The 21,769-nt window shown below is 52.2% G+C and overlaps 1 protein-coding gene across 1 annotated transcript in view; it reads right to left on the minus strand.

Annotated features, from left to right (window-relative positions):
* VAV2 (vav 2 guanine nucleotide exchange factor) overlaps positions 1-21,769 on the minus strand; it is a 156,682-nt gene that overhangs the window by 37,581 nt on the left and 97,332 nt on the right. The window contains 1 exon segment of the mRNA XM_009892323.1: positions 14,544-14,602. Coding sequence (XP_009890625.1) covers positions 14,544-14,602 — 59 coding nt within the window.

Here is a 21,769-nt window from a genome sequence, read left to right on the forward strand (position 1 = left end):
GATGGGATGGGATGGGATGGGATGGGATGGGGATGGGGATGGGGATGGGATGGAATGAGGATGGGATGGGATGGGATGGGATGGGATGGGATGGGGATGCGGTGGGTGAGCAGAGCTGAATACACATGAACCCTTAACTGCCCTCAATTCCTTCCTCTCCCCTCTCACCCTCCCTGTTTCACGATAGATTGCCTCTCCTAAAAGATTTAATACACGGCCTGGCTAGCCCCCAAATTTGCTATTTTTGGATCCTATACCTCTAGCATTAATTTGCCTTCCCCTCCTCTGCTTTGCTTCACCCGCCCTTTGGTGAGCGGCGTCAGACCGAGAGTTTTGAAATCATGCTCAAATCTGCCGCGAGTTCAATTAAAACCACGACCAGGGGCTGACCCCAGGCACAGAGCGGGATGATTTTGCACTCCACCAGCTCTCAGGAGGCTGCCGTGCCCCCGCTCGCGGTGCAAAGCCAGGGGAACCAAAGAGCACCCGAGGTCGGCGCGTCTGACCGTGCCCACGCGCGAGGGGGCAACGCGGGAGGGCGGCGAGCGACGGTGGGAAGAGCAGAGGGGGCTGTGCCCACTCTCAGAGTCTCACCGCGAGGCAGCTGCCATGGGGCACCCCAACATCTGGCACAAACGGCCGCCCCTGCCGAGATGTGGGGTGAAACCCATTTTGGAGAGAAGCTCCAACGCATAAAGGTGCAGCGAGAGAGCAGGAGGCACGCGGGATCTTCACAAAACGCCCGTGTCTGCCTGCGTTTCCTCTCCCCTGGCTGACCCCTGGGGATTAGTGACAAATACAGAAGCCATGTGAAGCGCAGACACACACCAAAAAAGCCACCAGCTCCTGGTGCACGTGGCTGAGCCCATCATGGGAATCAGTCTCGGACCTCGGCCCCGACAGGCGAAGGGGTACGGCAGCCGCCGCCGCAGCGCTACACCGTCCCGCACAGCTACAGCAAGAAAGGAGAAATCAGAGGTGACCTCTGTTTAAACACCACTTGTTAAAATAAAAATAATAAAAAGAAAAAAAATACCACCAGAAGGCACGACTCCCTTTCTTTTACATGCATCTTCTGCTCCTCATCTCTAACTATTTCCTTCCCCAGGGCTCACCATGCCAGAAAGAAAGAAGTAAAAGAGCCATAAAGAATATTAAAATCACAAGCACACATTTCCAACCGTAAATCTGGGCTTGAGGTGTAATCAGTTCCTGCGATAAACCCCACCGTGTAAGGCAAGGAGACGGCAAAGAGAGGAAAATATTTTCTAATGAGAGTTTCGTGGAGTCGGCAGCTCCATCAGCCCTCTCAGCTTCACCTTGACCGTCGGTAAAGCACCGGAGTGAAAGTCAGGGCAGGGGAGGAATTAATAACCTGTATCTCCGCAATAGTAGATAATGGCTAAATAAGGATGCTCAGAACGCAATTAGAAGGAAAATCACGCTGAGGAAAGGATTACTAAATGGAGCAGCTAAAATCTGGAGCTGAAGGACGGATTTTTGGAGAAAGCCATGGGTTTGCCCTTTGTTCGTGCCTCTCTCTCCGGCTGCCCGGGACACAAGCGGCTCCGGGGAGGCTCCGCATGTCCCCACGTCACCGCTGCGGGAGCAGAGCTGCCGTCTCCCCGCAGCTCCTCTCCCCTTCTCCAAAGCAGGGTGCCAGTCCCCAGACTGCAGGACAAGTCACCCAGGGCTGGGACCGTGCAGCTTCGGGCAACTCTCGCCCAAACGGTCCTTACCCTTCACCAAAAGCCCGATGTGCAACAACATAATTTAATTTAACCCTATTAAGTATGGCCTTTATTCAAAATGTCTCCCTACTTTTGGCTTAAATTCCCTTATATATCCATTATACATTACATTTCTTCACTGAACACAGGAAAAATTAATCCTCCAGCAACGAGCTGATGAGGATGAACCTCCAGCAGCCAGCTATAGAAAAGCATATTAAACATTTTTCTACCCAAACTCGCACCGGGGGTCAGGGTGGTGCTGGCAGGAGGCGCAGGGTGAACTGCCCACCCAGCCCTGTCCCGTTAATTATTCCCTGTGTTGCTGGTTTTGCCGCTTCCCATCAGATCACCTTCACGGCTCCCCTGCGGGCCGGGCTCGTCTCGGCGTGATGTTTTCCACTTGAACTGGCTGCAGAAACAGATTTGATGCGGTGGGGAGAGGCCGGGGGAGGAGAGCCCTGCTCTTGCTCCTGCCCCACCAGATCCACATCAAAGCAACTCTAAGAAAAGCCAACTGGGTGAACTTTTAACCCAGTGTTTCTCATGCACGTCCAGGTCCAGCACGGGACTTGCACTGAGACACCTTCATGCAGGTTATCTGCTTGGTCCGTAACCACGCAAGGAGAAGCATCTCCACCTGGTTGGGCGATGGTTCTCCAGCCATGAGCTCCCCAAGAGCAACCGCATTGTTTGGGACCAGTTTGTATGTCATTATTTTTTTAAAAAAGAGGAGAAAAGTTGGAAGTGAAGGGGTCTAAAAGCTACCAATTCCCTGGGAAATTCTTCTAGATCTCCAGGTGCGCTGCAACTTCACGCATAATATTAAATGCTACAGCTGGGAATGCCCAACAGTAATGAGGAAAGTATTTTGAGCCCATTGAAACCCAACAGGTTTGCAGAGATCCCAGTTCATTTAAATTCATTTGAAAACGTCTCTTACTTAATATCATTAGTTGAGCACCAGACTTTGGTTTTTTTCCCCTCCACTGTCATGAAAAACCACCAGCTGAGCTCTTCATCCTCCCAGCCCGCGCCTGGGCTGCGGCAAACCCAGTCCCGCTCAGACGAAGAGCGAAAGCCCCAGCGACATCAAACACCGCTGGAACAGGCTCTCAGAGATAATAAACCTCCCAGCGTAGACTTCTTCACAGACAAACCCCACAGCATTCAAGAGCATCGCTTCCAGAGATCAAAGAAGAGAACGAGAGTAGGATCGATCCGATGTGTTTGTTTTAGAGCCTAAAAGGGAAGGAAAGACCAAGTAATTTGTTCCGGAGTTTAGAGAGAGCTTCTCCTCTTGAGGGCAAGACTTACAGCGGATGATCGTTCTTGACGCGCGATGCAAAGCAACCCCTTGATCTTATAAAACATTCCGGCTCCTCTCTGGGTTGCAGCGCTCGCGCACGCACAGCACCCCGCAAACGCAGCGCGCTCTCGCAAGAGAAGGCGGGAGCAGTCGGCAGCCAGAGAGCATCACACAGGGCGATAAGCAATTAATATTTCACCGGGCGGTTAATATTTCACCTAATGCAAAAACCCCTCCCTTGCTCTCGGCGGTCGCTTGTGTTGACCCACCATCCATCCCACGCCGTACCCCCATCGGCCGCCCCCCCGCGGGGATCCTCTCTGCGGGGCGAAGGCGCAGCTCGGCGCACCGCCTGGCTGCTCTCTCCTCTGAATTATTTAACGGGGAGAGCCAGGTAGGCTGCAATTCTAACAGCAGTAAGCAGAAAGATTGATTTATTTATGAACATGTTTCAGCATCTGGGTGCCTTGTCCTAGCAACTGCGGCCGGCTGTTCACCTCTGAGGTATCGTCATGGAGAATACAGAGGGTCAGGGATGGGTCGGTTTTACTCGGAGAATTTTGTGCAGAAGCATCTTAGCCTCAAATCCACGTGTGACACAGCAGGGAGGATCTGGTATGATGTATTTTGTATTTTCCCTGTCTCCACTCTGATTTCTTGGGGCCAAACCCCAGCCCCGTGAGAAGCAGGCAGGGTGGAAATGTCCCACTCGCTGCCCACCCCCCGTCCCCGGAGCCGTTCCCATCTGAGGCCACGCTCGCTGGAGATCGTCTGTCGGGCAGATCTGCAAGAAGGTTCTCACGACTTGTGCAAACACCCCCAGGAGGGTGTTTGGTGGCTCATCCCTTACCGGGAGCGGGACTCCCGCCTCCCAACGCCAGCTTGCGCATCTCCCCTCATTTTCTTAAGTCGCACTTCAGCGTTTTAAAAAGCAGGCGGAGGATGCGACACCCGTGAAACCTGAGCTGCTCCCATCTGCCGCCCCTTCTGTGAGGGATTTCTTCATAAATGGGAAGGACCAGAGCCTCCGGTTGGGGAAACGGCACTTCTCCAGCTCTGCTGGGATGGACAGGGCCGTGCCCAGTTTTCCTGGCTCGGGATCTGGCAGAAAAACGTTTCCATAGGATGGTGTCTACAGGTCACAATTACACCTTGCGGTAACTCACAAAACCCACGGCTGGGTGTACGGATCCTCCAAGAAGATCTGTACACCCTTTTTGAAGAAAGCATGGTGGCAAGACAGAGCAACCCCATGGGAGTCTGCGATTTCACCGAGGTTTTGGACTTCAGGCTGTGCTTCCCATGGGAGTGGTTTGGGGGGGGGGGGGCAGCAGCCGGCTTCAGCTCCCGCGCTTCCAGACCACTCCGTCTGCCCCACTGCTGGGGTTTAATGCTGCTTCAATCCCAAAATACATTTCTCTATGGGAAGCGCTCAGACCTCAGCTTTTTGATAGCTCCAACCTTCCCTTTTCCTTTTTCCTCCTCTTTTTCTCCAGGATGACAAGTCACCCCCTAAGCATGGCATCACCCCGTCCCTCTGGGTCCCCCGTTAGCCATCGGTTCTGGCACCCCGGATCCACAGCAGGTCCACTGGGCACAACATCGTGCCTTCATGAGCACAGTTCTCCTGGAGCCCTCCAAAGAAAACCATGTGGTTTTGCAAGGTGTTCACACGCAACTGAAAACGCATTCATCATCGGCTTTGGTGGGATTAGGCAGATTAAAGCAGCATTTCATTTACTGATGTACCAAGAGGTGGCGGTGAGCTGACCAGAGATGAGCACAGAGGTGACCTGGAGCTGTTCCTCCAGCCCCGCTCCTGACCCCGGCAGCACCTCTGAGCTGTGGTTCCCATCTGTGAAATGGGAACAAGCGTCAGGGAATGACTTTGGTAAAGTGCTGCGAGACGGATGAAAATCATGCTATTAATGCCCAAAAGCCATTTGTATAAAGCAGAATGGAATCAATTCTCTCCCTGCAGAACAAGACACATCGGAGCATACCAAAAGCTGCTGAATTTAATTAAAATCATACTGTTGTGTTACATTACTCATCTCTGGAAAGAAGCACCTCATGCTGTGCCAAATTTTAGACACGTCCTCTGAAAAATTATGATTTGCTTTTATACTTGTGGTCTGGAACTTGCAAAAATTCTCACAAGATTAATTCTGATAGAAATTCAGCAGGGAAGCAGCAAGCTACATCATCAGATAACACAAAGATGATGATTTTGCAGGAGAGTACTTCCAGCACTGAGCACAGTGCACTGCACAGTGCCCAAGGGTTAACTGCATGCCCGGCTTTATCTTTAGCTCAAATATGGACCAAGTATTTTTGGAGACTACGAGACAAGAAAATAACAGCTCATATAATTTTATGTTTCAACACATTATCGCATTTTTAAAAAATTCTCATGTACTAATGCTTCGCTCAAGAAAGCGGCATGATTTTCTCTTCGCTTCAGCTCCACACTGCCGATAACAGATGGATAAAATCAAAAGGGAAATCCAGAGACATCTTTCTCAAAAAGAAAGGGGGAAAAAAAAACAAACCCTCTCAAGTAACAGCACAACCAATCTCTAGGAAACGATTTGGCCCTGGTCTCTGACTCAGAAGAAAAGTAGATTTGAAAATGCCGTGGCTGAAAATCAATGGCAAGCGTAGTCCGCAGGGACATGTCCGCTCTGGGCAGATGGCAGCGCTCACCCGGGGAGCCTAAAGATAAATCACAGCCAGGACATAAAGACCTGGGACGCACCCCGTGGTATTCAACATCCCCACGAGACTCCGCAATTGCCCAACTCTGGAAAACAACTCGCTTAAAACAAAAACCTTGAAAATTCCCCGGTTTTAACTTGTAGCAAAGCAGCACAAGGAAATCTTTTAGCACTCTGAGCAGCAGTTTCTCTGCTGTACCTGAGCAGCTGTAGCCCTATGAAACGTCTGCCAATAAAAACAAATATCTACCCAAATATATATTTCTGCTTGCTTCCAGACCAGTGCCAGCACCGCTGGCTGTTTGCACCAGAGCCCCACCAGCGTGTCCCAGCCAAGCGGGGTTCTACTGTGCGACGTAAACCAGACCCAACCAGACCACCTGGGCTGAGCAGCACTTTCCGGGGTCCACAAGGAATAAAAGGACGTCTGCTTCCCCCCTCTCTGCTGGAGGGCAAAGAGCCGCGGTTTGTCCCAGAGGACCTGAGCAGATCTCTCTCCAGGCACAGCCCACGGTGGTGCCTCCACTCTAAGTCCTCCCCTGGAGTGCTGGGAGCCCCCCACCTCTGAGCCCCCTGTTTTGGACCAGTTGAGCCTGAAGACCTTCTCCATACCTGGGGGCAAGGACTGCGTTTCAGAAAGACCTCCCCAGCACCTTTGATTGTCAACCTATGCACTGAGCCTGACTGGGAGAGAAAGCTCTTTGTGCCTTGCTGCTGCAGCCCAGGGTGAGATGGTGCAAGGGTGGCCAGCGAGACGAGAGGGAGCCCCGAGGGAAGTACAACATCATAGAATCATGGAATGGTTTGGGTTGGAAGGGACCGTGAAGATCACCCAGTGCCACCCCCTGCCCTGGGCAGGGACACCTCCCCCCAGCCCAGGTTGCTCCAAGCCCCGTCCAACCTGGCCTTGAACACCTCCAGGGATGGGGCAGCCACAGCTTCTCGGGGCAACCTGTGCCAGGGGCTCACCACCTCTCATCTAAATCTCCCCTCTTCCAGTTTGAAGCCATTCCCCCTCATCCTATCACTCCATGCCCTTGGAAAAAGTCCCTCCCCAGCTCTCCTGCAGCCCCTTTAGGCACTGGAAGGGGCTCTGAGGTCTCTGAGGAGCCTTCTCTTCTCCAGGCTGAACCCCCCCAACTCTCCCAGCCTGTCCTCCCAGCAGAGGGGCTCCAGACCTCACAGCATCTTTGTGGCCTCCTCTGGCCCCGCTCCAACAGGTCCATGTCTTTCCTATGTTAGCAGCAAAGCCGATGAGCGACAACACGGCAGGTGCACCCCAAACCCAGCAAGCCCCACATGCCAATATTAAGGAGCGCGGCGCATGTCAGGCCCATACCTTCACTAAGCAAAGCTGCTGGTGGGGAGGGGGCGAGAGAAACTGCCTCTGCTTTTATTAGCAGATGCTTACGGGGTGACCTCAGCATCTCCCAAGCCTACAAAGCAGCCGCACAGGAAAATATGTCAAAGATATTTTTCAGAGTCTCTTAGGAGCAAGTCTGTGAGGATACATACTTGCCAAAATAAATGAGTTTAAGAGGTTTTTAGCTCGAAAGGAACTGCTTTTAGCCAGGGATCCTGCTTATTGACAAGGGAAGAAGCTTTATGGTCACTCCTAAAAAAGGTCTGTCCATGTCACAAGAAACCAGCTCCACTCCACCCACCACTCGCGAGGTCTGCGGCTGAACCTCTGCAGGTTTGTGCTGGTCAGGAGCAGCGGTCAGTCCCAGGACTGGTCCCAGTCCCAGACTCCCTGGAGCACAGGAGAGCGCTGCATAGCAACCGTATGCGTTTCCAGACGTGTTTTCCTTCCACAGCCTTCTCCATCCATTTTATAGCAACACTTACAGTGCGTACAATGGATGCACAACGGCAGTAAAAAAAATAATGGGCAGAGTGCAATTACTGAGAGCACATTGGCAATGAATAAAACAGCCCTTGTACAAACCAACCTTACAGGAGAAAAGGTCCCGTAACTACCTCCTCGCCAGAAGACACTTGAGGACTTAATTGTTAACGACTTTAATTACTTGCCATTTTCACACACGGCTGGATCCGCCTCCGATGCTGAGCTGCCATCCCCAGGGGCGGGGGGAGCAGAGACCCAATCTGATCAGCATGAAGCCTCCATCACGCTGGAGAATCTTTGCAAATCCCATAAAAGATTTCCCTTTATCTCTCTTCTCTCCTCCAGGGCAGCAAGGGGAACGTCTCCTTGATCAGCTACGCTAGGGCTTGTGCCATCCCATCTTCTGCAAGAAGCGGGTTTTGCTGGCAGGATCACAAAGTCTCCTTTACAGGGTGACCCCCACCGCAAACGTAAGGGTACCCCCACACCGTGGTGGGGCTCAGTCAGACGGGGGAAATGGATTAAAGCCCTGAAACCTGGACAAAACTCCAGGTTTAATTCCGAACTGGTGGATGCAGTGTGCCCAGGTGGCCATGAAGGCCAACAGCATCCTGGCCTGTGTCAGGAACAGTGTGGTGAGCAGGACTGGAGAAGTGATCGTCCCCTTGTACTCGGCACTGGTGAGACCCCCACCTCAAGTGCTGTGTTCAGTTTTGGGCCCCTCACTACAAGGACATTGAGGTGTTGAAGTGTGTCCAGAGAAGGGCAACAGAGCTGGTGAGGGGTCTGGAGGACACGTCTGATGAGGAACGATGGAGGGAACTGGGGGTGTTCAGCCTGGAGAAGAGGAGGCTGAGGGGAGACCTTATCACCCTCTACAGCTCCCTGACAGGAGGGGGTAGAGAGGTGGGGGCTGAGCTCTTCTCCCTGGTGACAAGTGATGGGACGAGAAGAAATGGGTTCAAGTTATGCCAGGCGAGGTTTGGAGTGGATATTAGGAACAATTTTTTCACAGAAAGGGTTATCAAACACTGGAAGAGGCTGCCCAGGGAGGGGGTGGATTCACCATCCCTGGAGGTGTTTAAAATAAGGGTAGAGGTGGTACTTGGGGACGTGGTTTAGAAGTGGTTTTGTCAGGTTAAGTTGATGGTTGGACTTGGTGATCTTAAAGGTCCCTTCCAACCTCAGCGATTCTACGATTCTATGAAGCAACGGAGGAGTTTGCAGATCAAACCGGGCTGACCAGTGAACGGCACGCGCTGGGAGCAGAGACATGCACGTGCTGCCGGGCAGGGGCTGGGGGCTGCCCCCGCAGCCCCAGCTCGGTTTGCCCCCCTCTGCCCCTCTCCTGCCCCTTGCAGGGCACGGCCGCGCCGGGGAACGCTGCTCGCTCAGCACGGCGATATTGCAACCCCGCGACGGGCGCAGGCGGGATGCTCGTGACTCTCCCTTCCCATCCCTCCTCCCGGTTCACCCACACGCACATCCTGGTGTTATTGGCAAGCCGTTAAGCACCGAAACTCCGGGGATGATAACGCTGCAAACCTCATTTTGAGCACATCGGTCTGGTTTAATAGTTTACCTGGGCAAAACCCAGCAATGCTGAACCTCGTCGGCACGGCCCGGCGGGGTTTGCAGGCGAAGCAGGGAGGGAGGAAAGTCTCCTCTGGGTTAAATCCTCCCTGATGGGTGGATGCTGGTACAGCTCATTTAGCCGCCGTGGACGTGCCCGGAGGAGGCTGCGACCTGGGCTAATCCCAGCGCTGAGCTCCTCTCCTCCCAACTCACCGTCTGCATTGGAGAGAGGGGCAAAACGGAGAGAGACACGATGGCCTGGACGGTGGTCTGCACCCAACAGGGTGCTGGTGGGCACCCCGGCCCCGATCCCCGCTGGGCATGGGATCTACAGGGGGGTGGAGGGCACCCCAGGGGGGCAGACAAGCATCAGGAGCGGCGCCAGCGCATCCCCTGGGAGACCCAGGAAGGTTTTTCTCCTTCATTGATGCAAACCAGCAAATCCCGGCTCCTAATGGACAGGACTTTGAGGGGAGTCCCAGGCATCCGAAGCGCTGTCACCTCTCCCCGAGATCAAACCTGCCCTGCAGCCACCGGCCGGCAACAGGCAGCTCCCAGCCACGGGCCACCGCCAGCAAATTTGCCCTGTCACCTCAGGGCACGCGATGCGCAGACGGTAAACGCCAAGAAAATCAGCATCTTGGCTTCTAGTTATTTATTCGTTTAAATGCAAGGTAAACCTCAGCCCGGGGCGATGGGCTGGCCTCGCCGTGTTTGCCTGGAGGTAAAACTAATGGCACTTATTCTTCTGAGCAGCTGCCCCAGGTAGCCGTGCCACCAACCCGAGGGGGTCCTGCCTTGGCCCCCGGCATGGAGAAAACACGACCATCCCCTTCTCCTTCCCTCCACCGCCCCGCCAAAGCGCCGCTGCCATTCCCGCAGGAGAAAACCTCCGCTTGACAAATAGGATTCACCCCTCCTCCCCACTTGCAAATGTTTTTAAATCTATTTTATTAACTGCAGCGCCTTCTGAAGAAAGTCACTTCGAGGTTCAGTTCATATATAAAGGATTTACTTAGATTAAGGGCCTCAGTAAAAGGCCTTTGAACATGCTAACTCCTTCCCGTTTTCAGATGGTTTGGCTGTGCACACATTAAAAATGCATGCAGGCAGCATGAGCCAATATTCCTTAACCTCCTGCTTTGCTTGCAAAACTCGGCTTCCAGGAAAAACACGTATCTTGGGGAGATGAAAAAACACACGCCCCCACCGCTCACAGCTCACGTTCAGCCGGTGGAGCTCACTCACACGAGGTGGATGACGGCCGGAGCCCAGAGACACCGGGATCTACCACGGGCGATGGAGAACCGCCAGGGCTGCAGCAGGAAAGTCTTCAGGCAAAAAAAAAAAAAAAAAGAAATCAGCTGGGATAACTGGGACTGGTAATTCAAACAGTTTAAACCACCCTGGCTGAGAGGAATTAGGAGCTTGAGCACACACTACTTGATCAACAGGGTAAGAGAGGAGGCAACCACTGGCAGGGAGGATGGCATCAACTAACCTGAGTGGGTATCACCTCCACTGGCACATGCCATGTTCCCATTCTGATTTCACGCATCAACCATTTGCGTATTTAAAGTAAAAGTATGCTTTCAGAAAAAAAAAAATAATCCTGGTTTATGAGGACCTGCAACAAGAGGTCCTCTTGTCCTCCAGAGAGCTGAGTTTGCTTGAGAAAACCTGGAACGGGAATGAAAACTCACGCTCCAGAGCACAGGAGAACCTTTGCACAGCATCCCTGTACCACCACGCTGCTGCTGTCTGCAGCAGGATCCTCCCACCGAACGGGGAAGAATTTACTGCCAGCCGGCGGGAGAAATGGGGTAATGGTCTTAACGGGCCATGAGTCGGGTCTGCAGTGGAACCTCCTGCTGTCCTGGCTGTGAAATAAAGGCTCCTTGTGCAGAGACAGCCGCGGATGGATGAGGAGCACGGTGGTAACTTCACACCGCCACTGCCGACAGTCCTCCGGCCAGACGGAGGAAAGGATGAGAAACAACAATTAAAAAAAAATCCCCCCTCCTTAGCTGATGGGCAACGCTACACAATGAGACTCTTTTCTTTGTCCCTGTAAAACGATGCGCGGGTGAAAACACCGGGCAAAAAAGTATTATCCCATTACCGCAGAGCCCCTGCGCTCCCAAAGGAGATGAGGAGGCAGCGCTGCCCGAGGCGGGTCTGGGCTCCAACCAGGCAGGTGAACAAAGGCATGTCTCACCTCCCCACTCCTGACGGTGGGGCAGGAAAAATCAAACAAAACTAAGGGATTTGCCCAGGGCCACGTACGAAGCCAAGAGCTGCATGTAGTTCCCTGCATCCGCTTTCCCTTCCATGCATCTTTATCCGCAAAAAGCATCTTTCTTCCCAATGCCTTAAATTAAAGAGAGAAAATGTGCCTTTTTCTAGGAGGCACCAATAAGCCTCTTATCCTCGAGAGGCTTGTTAAGCACGGGGCGCTACCCAAAAAACAACCCAGTGTGGTGGTGGTGGCGGTCCTTGCAACTATATGCTTCTTTAATTAGCGGGAAAACCTCGTCTGGGCTGTTTGCAGCGCCTTCTGCAAGAGAAGAATCTGTTTTTGCAATCACGAGAGACCATCACCTGCCAGGAGGGAAGTCCCGCTCTGGAGGGGGACACTTTTCTGCAGGATTTCGGAAACCTGCAACTGGGACTGGAAGAGAGCGGGAGGAGGAAAGCCGCGGCGCGGGCTGTAGCTACAGCTGCAATAGATTAAGCCCAACCTTAGCGATGTGCTGCAAACAAAACATCGCATTCAAGACCGGTTTATTTGCCACGTTCTGCTGCTTGCAGCTTGTTCCTTGGAAGAAACACTCTGTCATCTCAACGTAGCTATCCTGATAGCGATCTGATTTACTCTGCGGAACAGGGTTTCTCTGGCAAGGTTCATGTATCCAGAAATTATTAGACAGAAAGACTATTATTTTTTCACTGAATAGCGTGCAAGATTGATTTTTCTTTTGCCACTTTACATGCCACGAAACTTATTTAAGGACAAGTAACAGGCTTTGGGATTTATTTCATTCTCAATTTGCGTGATCCTGCCTCTTAGACCCCAAAAATAGGGGTTGGAGCAGAGTCACATTCATGCTATGGGGCTGAAGACCACACAATCCATAGACCATCCTAACTGCTCTGTATTTGGGATGTTTTTGAGCACCGTGCCTAAGCCAACGAGGCTTTTCCCATTTATTTCAATGGCAGCATCTTCACTGGGGGAGGGAAAGGAAGGGACCCCAATCACCAGGGGGGACCCCAGCGAGCCCAGGGGCGGCGGTGGCTGATGTGGCCAGTCCCTTCGGGGAGCCAGAGCTGCTGCTGGTTCTCACACATTAAATTAATTCGTCTGAGATTAGTTTCTGCCGTCGAGGCTTTTGTGATGGTGTAGCAAGAAATCATCTAATTAAAAGGAAAAAACGTGGAGCAATGGACAAAGGAAGGGCTCTCTGATGGCAGGGGACAGTGTGATGGGAGGGGACACCCCCGGGAGCGAACAGAGACAGCGTTTTCTGTTCTTGCAGCGGACACGGGGAGGAGGAGGAGGAGGGTTAATACACAGGAAAACAGAGTTAGGAGCAAAGACCCACTAAGCTCTGTGCTATTCTTGTGTAATTATGGTGCCAAAGGCTTCCAAGATAAGGGATTTTAGTGGGAACCACACAATGCCGGTTGTAAAACGAATGAGAAAAAGCCACATAGCCACAAGAATAGCAAAGCCTCCTCGCCCCTGGATCCCAGCTATGGCCCATCCCACCCAGTCCCGGCAGCGGCAGCGGGAGACCCCAACAGAAACACCGGTGACTCAGCCAGAGCCTTCCCAGAGGCCGGCCAGCTCAGTCTTCCTCTGGACCCCCACCAGGACCTCCCCAAAGCCTTGGGAAGGGCTTTGCCAGGGCTGACACATCGCAACCTCCTCCGGCCGTGCCCCGACTCTTAAACCCAGCCCTCGCAAAGGCACTGCCGCTTGTGCACGTGGTTTCCCCCGTTACTGCCTCCCTCCCAAAGCCCCGGATGCTCTTCTCCCTGAAAATCATAATCACTGCAGGCTTCTCCAAGAATTCGGGCTATCCTTAATAATGAACAGGCCCTAACTTGCAGCATGTTTTTATTCCTCAATGTGCTTTAACAAACCTTCACCCCCTGAATCTTCCCCCCAAGTCCCGGTGGGGTCTGTCAGGTTCCCGTTTAACAGACGGGAAGGCTCCCAGTTTGTTTTACACGTGAAAAGCTGTTCCCTTCCAGCAGTACCAGTTCAGTTAATCCAGGGAAAATTAAGTTCAAACAGTGGAAAATCGTGGCGTGGGGTGGTGGGCACGGGCGGCAGGGCTGGAAGTAATGCAAGGGCCCCATCCAGCCCGCGCCCCCCAAACCCGGCTGCGGCCGTGGCCGGTCCTGGGATGCAGCCACAGACCAACGCCATGCTACACCCCGACCAGAATAGCGGCACGACACGTTCTGCAGAGAAAAGCCAACGTGTTTTATAGCCATGGGAAAAAAAAACAAAACACAACCCCAAAATCCTCCCCCCAAAATGGAGGAAAGGTCCTTTAGGCTGAGAACTCTCCCCAGTTTTATCTGTGGTCCTAATGAGATGCCGTTGCCAGATTAATAATAAAAATGCACACTAACAAGAAAACCAATTGCAAGCCAATTTTGCAGGGAATTGAACAAAGACCGGGATAACAGCTCTGCTTAATAGGGTTGTCTGCTGGTTTTAATTCTTTCTCCATCGCTCCTTCAATTAGCGGCGGAGGAGGAGCGCCGGCAGCGGGGCAGCCCACCCTGGGTGCCAGGGCCACCTCACTTATTAACCCCCATTACCCACTCAGCACTAATGTGCCTTTGTCAAAGCCAGGAAGAAATTTCCCAGCTGTCGGTGACTGAAAGGCCACCTGGGCACTTCTGCACGAGCCGGGGAGCGGGGCCGGTGGCGGTGGGGACAGGAGGGGTGACACCACAGCTCCACGGGACGGGCATTGCCGGCGTTCCCGGGACGCCACTCCTCAGCTGCACGGCCCCCGCGGAGGGGACCTGAGCAAAACCTCCTTTTGCTAACCTCTTTTCGCTAAAAAGAGACTAAAACCCACCCTGCTACCCTCCCCAGCAGGCGAACTGCACACAACTCGTTCCGTTTGCACTTCGTTATTTGGAAATTATTCCCGAGCAGCTGGTAAGATGCTTTTACAAGTACCCTGCCCACATCCCAAAGGCACTGATGTCTGTTTAACCCTAATATATCCCCACCATATTAACACTTCTAGAGAGTCTGGTGTGAATAAATACTAGGAATATGGAGAGGGAGAGGAAGTAACGTTATTTAAAGCATCATATTGAAAGGATCTTACCTAATTCCTTTGGTTTGAGCAATACTGTGGAAGGAGAGTCTGGATACTGCGGAGATCACCTGGAAATGAGAGAAAAAGATGGTGGTGTGCTTACTGAGGACAGAGGAAGGTTTGGTAGGAACTCGAGGACCAACAGCCCGGTATTTGGACCTGAACACCCACTGAAATGGATGTGCTCCTGTCCCCCCATCAGTGCCACCGTACGTCACCATCAGGGCTTGGACGACACTCTCAGTGCAAACACTGCTTTTGGGTTTACCACTGAGCATAAAAGACATTTCACTCTCAGCTATTAAGATATCCATTCAACTGCATCATCCGAGGAAACTCCAGTCCACCGCCCATATAATACGTCCAGAACTGCTCCAATAGGTTTTATGCAACACCACTGAAAAACCCCCTCTTACTTTGTATGTTATTACAAAAGGTATATAACTCCTTTCGTCTCTCCCCACGCAAAATGATCTTATTGAGGCAAACTTGCCAAGACCGAATGGTTTCGACTTCTTGCATTTCAATAAAGATGCATCATCAGTTTGTCAGAGGTGAGTGCAGACCATCGCCCTTTTCTGGCAGAAAACAGCCAGAAGTGATTCAACAATGAAATATTTTCATCAGCATCGCAATCAGAAACAGTAAAGCCACCAGCTTTTTCTGAAAACTCCCATTTTTGATGGGAGTTTTAATTGCTACGCAGAATTTTCAATGAAGACAAACAAAGAATGGTTTTAGTCCCTTATAGATATAAAACATGTTTTCCTCTCGCTCATATTCATCATTTCAAAGCTAGATTGAAAAAACAAACCTATTATTTTTGGACTGGTTTCCTGTTCACTGGAACGAATAGCGATGCCAGCGTCCAGCACTCAGATAAAGGACTTTTTGAGCAGTCCTTTCTGTCTCGAAGCCTCTCTCCCTCCCACACTATTACCCCAGAACATCAATCAGAGTTACATCGTGGATCCTCCTGCAAATCCCCACTTCTGCGAGAGGCACATGGAAGCACCGAGCTGGTTTTGGGGGGGGGGATGCACACACACAGCTCCCCAGGACTGCCCTGGAGCCTGAGCTCCTCCTGCTCCAAACCCCGTCTTGTCCTCCACGCTTTGGCGACCTTCCTCCCCCTAATTTTTCTTTTCTTTTACCACCACCATGAATTCCAGCCCGGCTCTCGGCCTCCGGTGCCCCACGCATGGTCCCGAAGCCGGGGCAGCAACAAAGAGGCTACCACAGTTTGGCATTTAGCGGTTGACTTTCACGCGGAGAACAGAGCTGGTGAATTATTCAACAGGGCCAACGAGACTCTGTGCACGTCAAAACTTGGCCAAGCTCCTCCCTGGTAGAAAATGTCACAAACGGGAGTTCAACGCAGAAAGGAGCTCCAGAGCACAAGGGGATTTTCCTCGCTCCTCGGATGACTTTATTGCCCCCGTGCAACGCTTCGAGCGAAACAGGGCCTTCCCAAAGCATCCTTCCACGTCTTGTTTTTAAGATGTTGCCCAAACAAAGGACGTGGCTAAGGGATTATTATTATTTTTGTTATTATTAGACAAAGCATTATTTTTGCTACTGCTGTCATGAGCATATTTTGGCCTATTTCCCACTTTCGAGAGCCCATCGAGATGGCTACCAGACCACCGGCCCTGGCACGCCGAGTTTTCCAGGGATGCCCCAGAGCCACTGATACGGACCATAATTACTGTGCAACGAGTAGAGAAACTGTAAGCTTTCTCAAGCAGAAATTTAGCGCCACGAACGTAAAGGCGGTGAAGTTCCTCATTTTCCTGTAATCTAACCGAAAAGCAGCACGGGGAAAGGTTGGTGGCTTCTGGAAAAGATGCTTCAGCCACGTGCTGCCCTGCCGGCGAGCTGCGAGCTCCCAGCGCCGGCCGGCGAGATTCCCACCTCCGCTTCAGGGACGTGTTAAACAAACCCGGCTCTCCGAATCCCTCTCCACACCCCTACCCCCGGCCCCTCTCTGGCTTTGAGAAGCGTCAAGCAAAGATGTGGCTTCTGGTAATGTCACGCTTCAATGAGCAAATCTGCTCCGGAGAAGCCCGAAGGGGCTGAGCCCCCTCGGAAGGAGAAGGCGGCCAAGCCTAGCTCCACGCCGAAGTCTAAAGTCCACTCTAAAGTGCACGCTCTCACTTCAATCTGCATTTTCAAACAGGGTTGGCTTTGCCTTTAGAAACGACCTGAGCAGTAATGGGAGAAAGAAGGTTAAGACATCACTGGGAGTCAAAGAAATGAGGTCTCACACCCCAAATCGTCAGCCACTTAAAAGACCACTCCAGGCACATTATTACACCTCTCCGTGCCGCAGTCTCCCGTCCCTAAAGCTCTCCCCAGCTCGGGAGAGGACTGAGCTCATTAGCATCCAGGAACGGCTCCAGGGCTCGGGGAGGCAGAGCCGTGGCACAGAGCATCGCTGCCGGCGAGTGGTACCTGCGAACGCCGAGCCCAGCCGGGGTGTGCGGAGGCTGGAGAGCCCGCTGGCACCCCCAGCCCCGCTCCACGGGGCTTAAAATAGTCCCAGGGAAGTCCTAGACTGACTGAATGAGTCTCTTCTGCGGTCTATTATTAGACTTCTAAAGTACAAAAAAATCAGTTTATGAATCAGACAGTTACACCGCAGGGTTTGACTTCCAGGGAAATTTTTAAGAGAAAAGCGCACTGTTCTCGACGCCAACAATTTTTGCTTTGTTCTTTTATGAAAAGCCCCAAGCGCTGAACATCCTGGCACATCAAAGCCCGGGACCCGGTTCCGGCGACGAGCCAGCACGCGCAGACGCGCTTGCCTACGCGTAGGCGCCCGAAACGATGCTCAGGTACGCCAGCGAAGTGACTCACTTCGAGGCATCGGGTACAAAGAGCCTCCACGAAGCTTGGCACCTCCAAAACCCAGACTGAACAGGAACTGTCCCAGTATCGGGGAGCATCTTTCCAACAGCGACTCCCGCTAAGGCAGTGGCCAAGAGCCAGAAAAAGCCAAGCGCAACGCCGGCTCCTCTTCTCACAGCTCCCATGCTCCAGCCCGCAGCCCCCAGCCGGGGAAGAATGCGTTTAAGGAGAAGTAATCCTCTCCATTTCAACAGGATTAAACAACATTCTTCAAAGTAAGGCAATCCTGAAGCGTTTGCTAAACGGTGTCTCATTTTCCCCGGAAAGCAGCTTCTTATTCGCAGAGAAACCCCGTAACGTTTCCTGCCGCTCCCGGCTATCGTTTTCCACCGGGGCCGGCGGGCTCCGCGTCGTCCGGCACCCACGCAGCAGCGGGCACAAGGGGTCCCTGAGCTCAGCCGAAGCTTTTCCTGGCTGCTGCAGTACAAGGACATATTAATACAACTAATACAGATACGACACTTAAGTGGAATTACGGTTCACTGGTTATTTATACCTCTCCTTTTCTTTTACGGCAGCCGGGAAACGCAGACGCTCTGTTTCCCAAGGCAGAAAATACAATCAAAATAGACCTCTTGCCATGGGGTATCAGTTCCCTTTGATTTTATGCTGATTATTTCACAAGCTTAGACCTTTGGGTTTCCCTTCTTAAAACTAACCAACTGCTCAAAACGGGGCAATCTGGCAGAACTGAGGCTGATACACCCTGGAAGCGCTCCTGGAGCGCACCGGGAGCCACGAGCAACAGCTTCCAAACGTGCTGGGCCCTTGAACCACGCTTGGAAAGGCTACAATGACCAAAACCGCATCCCGACCGAGCGCCGTGGCATCGCACCGGCCGGGGTAGCGCCGACGTCCCCGGGGACGGCCCCCTGCTCAGCACATGCAGACAGGAGCGTTGGCAAAGTCATTTGAAGGCGCTGCTTGGGAAAACCATACTTTCATCCGTGCGTTTGTCTTCTGGGCGAAGGAGGGCCGTGGGCTGACACAACAGGGGCTTACGTAGATTTATTATTACTTCTTCACCCATTTCTCAGTGCGATTCCCTCCAAGAAAACTGCATTCAGCATGCAAGCGTTACCATAAAAGCTATACATAACATCCCACTGACAATAAGATGCCAGAAACGGAGCTACAAAGGTGTGCAGCGCAGGTGATGTACAGACAGACTTTCTCTACGGTTGACCTGCAAAGGGTTAGTGGGGAATTTTTGGTGGTGGTGAGGGATGCGCTTCGCATTCCTGACATTCCAGTTTGCCTCCTGTTTTCAGACATGAGCTAAACCCAACCACCCAGCTCATCCTCTACCGACCAGCGACCAGCACGTCGCACGCAGCGACATCGGTGCTGTGAATCAAGAGAACCAGAAACGGGGCAGGAGGGCCGCGCACGGGATCCCAGAGGCTGAGCATCACAGGTCTCCTGGAGACCCCGATTTAAAAAAAAACGCACCAAGTTCTGCACCTCATGAGAATTAAAAAAAAAAAAAAAAAAAAAAAAAAGTCTCAAACTGGGTTCATCACATTCACTGGTCACTTGGCAAAAAACCCTGGCTGAGTAAAGAAATGGGATTTTTGAAAAGAAAAAAAAACCAAACAACCAAATCCCACCACCACCATAAGAAACGCACCACTCTTCTTCTTCCTTACTACCAACGCTATCTTTTAGGAATTACGGATTTAAAAATAAACTCAAGCAAAACAAAAAATAAATGATTACGCGCCCCGCTCTTCTATTTCCTCCAGCATTGTTTATTGCTGACAGTTTCTCTGTGCATCGAGAAAACCCTCAAATAAACTCTCCCCTTATTTAGAAAAAAAAAAAAAACAACAAAACCAAACCAAACTGATCCAGCTGGGCTGGAGAACACTTTGCATAGGAGGAACTCCTCAGCTCCCCGTGTGCCCTCAGAGCCCGGGCGAGCCGAGGGGTCACTGCCGAGCCCCAGCGAGCTCCTGCGTTCCCAGAACAAACACATATTTGCTTCTAAGCAAACCAGCAGCTCTGCACAGCGGTGATAAGTCTGGGCAGAGCCCTCGAGGTTGCCACCTCCGCACGTGCCCTTCGGAGGGAGGTTGGAGAGCCTGAAATTACACGGAGTAATTTTCTGGTTTGCCCCGAAGCTCATGAAGGGCAAAAGAAATCCTCAGGCCAAACATCCCCAGTCTCCGTGTGGGTAGAAATGCGACCCCAAATTCAGAGACAAGCTGGCTAAATGATTTCAGAGTTGGATAATGGCACTGAATAGTAAAAACACTGATGTGAGGAGTCCCATGGACAGAGCTGATAAAATAAAAGCAGCCATGACAGCAGGCAGGATTTGACCCAGTTGCCTCCAGTTTCTGGAGCTGGAGAACCCTGTATTTTCTCCCACTGGTGCACGTGGCAGTGGGTGGTGAGATGGCCGGTCAGCTCGTGTCTGCTCTTCTCCACCTGCCAAGGAGCATCCCTGCCCACCTGGAGCCCCCAGCATAGGAAGGTCACAGACCTGTGTTGGAGCGCGTCCAGGGGAGGGCCACAAAGATGCTGGGAGGGCTGGAGCCCCTCTGCTGGGAGGACAGGCTGGGAGAGTTGGGGGGGTTCAGCCTGGAGAAGAGAAGGCGAAAAAGGGGAGAGCTCAGAGCCCCTTCCAGTGCCTAAAGGGGCTCCGGGAGAGCTGGGGAGGGACTCCTGATCAGGGAGGGGAGCGGTAAGACAAGGGGTGATGGTTTTAAACAGAAAGAAGGGAGATTTAGATTAGATACTAGGAAGAAATTTTTCCCTGTGAGGGAGGTGATCCCCTGGGGCAGGTTGCCCCGAGAAGCTGTGGCTGCCCCATCCCTGGAGGTGTTCAAGGCCAGGTTGGACGGGGCTTGGAGCAACCTGGGCTGGTGGGAGGTGTCCCTGCCCAGGGCAGGGGGGTTGGGACTCTATGACCTTCAAGGTCCCTTCCAACCTAAACCATTGAATGATTCAATGATTTCAGATGTTGGAGAAACCTCTAGGAGGGGAGAGCATCCCCTGGCACACAGCAGGATCCCTGTGCTGCGGCTGAGAAATGAGAGGATATTTGTGACATTTAATCAGATGCTAAAGAAACCCATGCTTTTATTTTCCTTTCTCCTGCCAAGAAAACAAGTGTAATAAACCCTCTTTCCCCAGAAAGGTAATTCTTGAGGATCTGATCTCCCTGGCAATCCCATCTCTAGGCCCTCCTGAAAAATTTGAGCTCTTCTTCCATGCATCACCTGCTTGAATATAAATCACACCATCAGAGATAAAAAATTCCTCCCGTATAAAGGCTGTTTTGATGTCTGTGCTGGTTTTGGCTGGGGTAGGGTCAATTTTCTTCATAGTAGCTGCTATGGGAGTATGCTTGGATTTGTGATGGAAAGTGTTGATAACAGAGGGATGATTTAGTTACTGCTGAGCAGTGCTTGCAGAGAGTCAAGGCCTTTTCTGCTCCTCACACCGCTCCACCAGCGGGTAGGCTGGGGGCGCACAAGGAGTTGGGAAGGGACACAGCCGTGACAGCTGACCCCAACTGACCAAAGGGATATCCCATAACATATGACATCACGCTCAGCATATAAAGCTAGCGGAAGAAGCAAGAAGGGGGGGACGTTTGGAAATATGGCATTTTCTCTTCCCAAGTAACCATTACGCGTGACGGAGCCCTGCTTTCCTGGAGATGGCCGAACACCTGCCTGCCCATGGGAAGCAGGGAATGAATTCCGTGCTTTGCTTTGCTTGCGTGTGCAGCTTTTGCTTTACATACTAAACTGTCCTTATCTCAACCCCCGAATTTTCTCTTTTACTCTTCTGATTCTCTCCCCATCCCACCGTGAGGGGAGTGAGCGAGCGGCTGCGTGGTCCTAATTGCTGGCTGGGATTAAACCACGACAGCGTCTCTTACACAAGACGATTTTGGTCTTTAAGGTCCCTTCCAACCTAAACCATTCTATGGTTCTATGACTTCCCCACACCTTCCACCCAGCAGCACACCCCCCCTGCCCGGGCTGTGCACAACCAGGATCTGATATTTGCAGACCAAAGTGTCACAGCAGTTTCCAGCCTCCCATCTCCTCCATTTGCATACGCCTCTCCCGTGGTTCATATCGCAGCTAGACCAGCCCTGGAAAGTCAGCGTAGCCAAGCCCCGAGTGTGAAAGCCAACACAAAACACAACCTGCTCACTCTGCATCAGTTATTTGTGCTCTGTGCGTGTTACTGCTTAACGCATAAACCTGCAATACCCTACAGCATGTGTGCGGTGAGCACAGCAAACATCAAACCCGCAGCTGCCTTCCAGCCCTCTCCCTGGACAGGGCGCAGCCGGGGCTGCT

Source organism: Charadrius vociferus, unplaced genomic scaffold (genome assembly GCF_000708025.1).
Source record: "Charadrius vociferus isolate BGI_N301 unplaced genomic scaffold, ASM70802v2 scaffold549, whole genome shotgun sequence".
NCBI lineage: Eukaryota > Metazoa > Chordata > Aves > Charadriiformes > Charadriidae > Charadrius > Charadrius vociferus.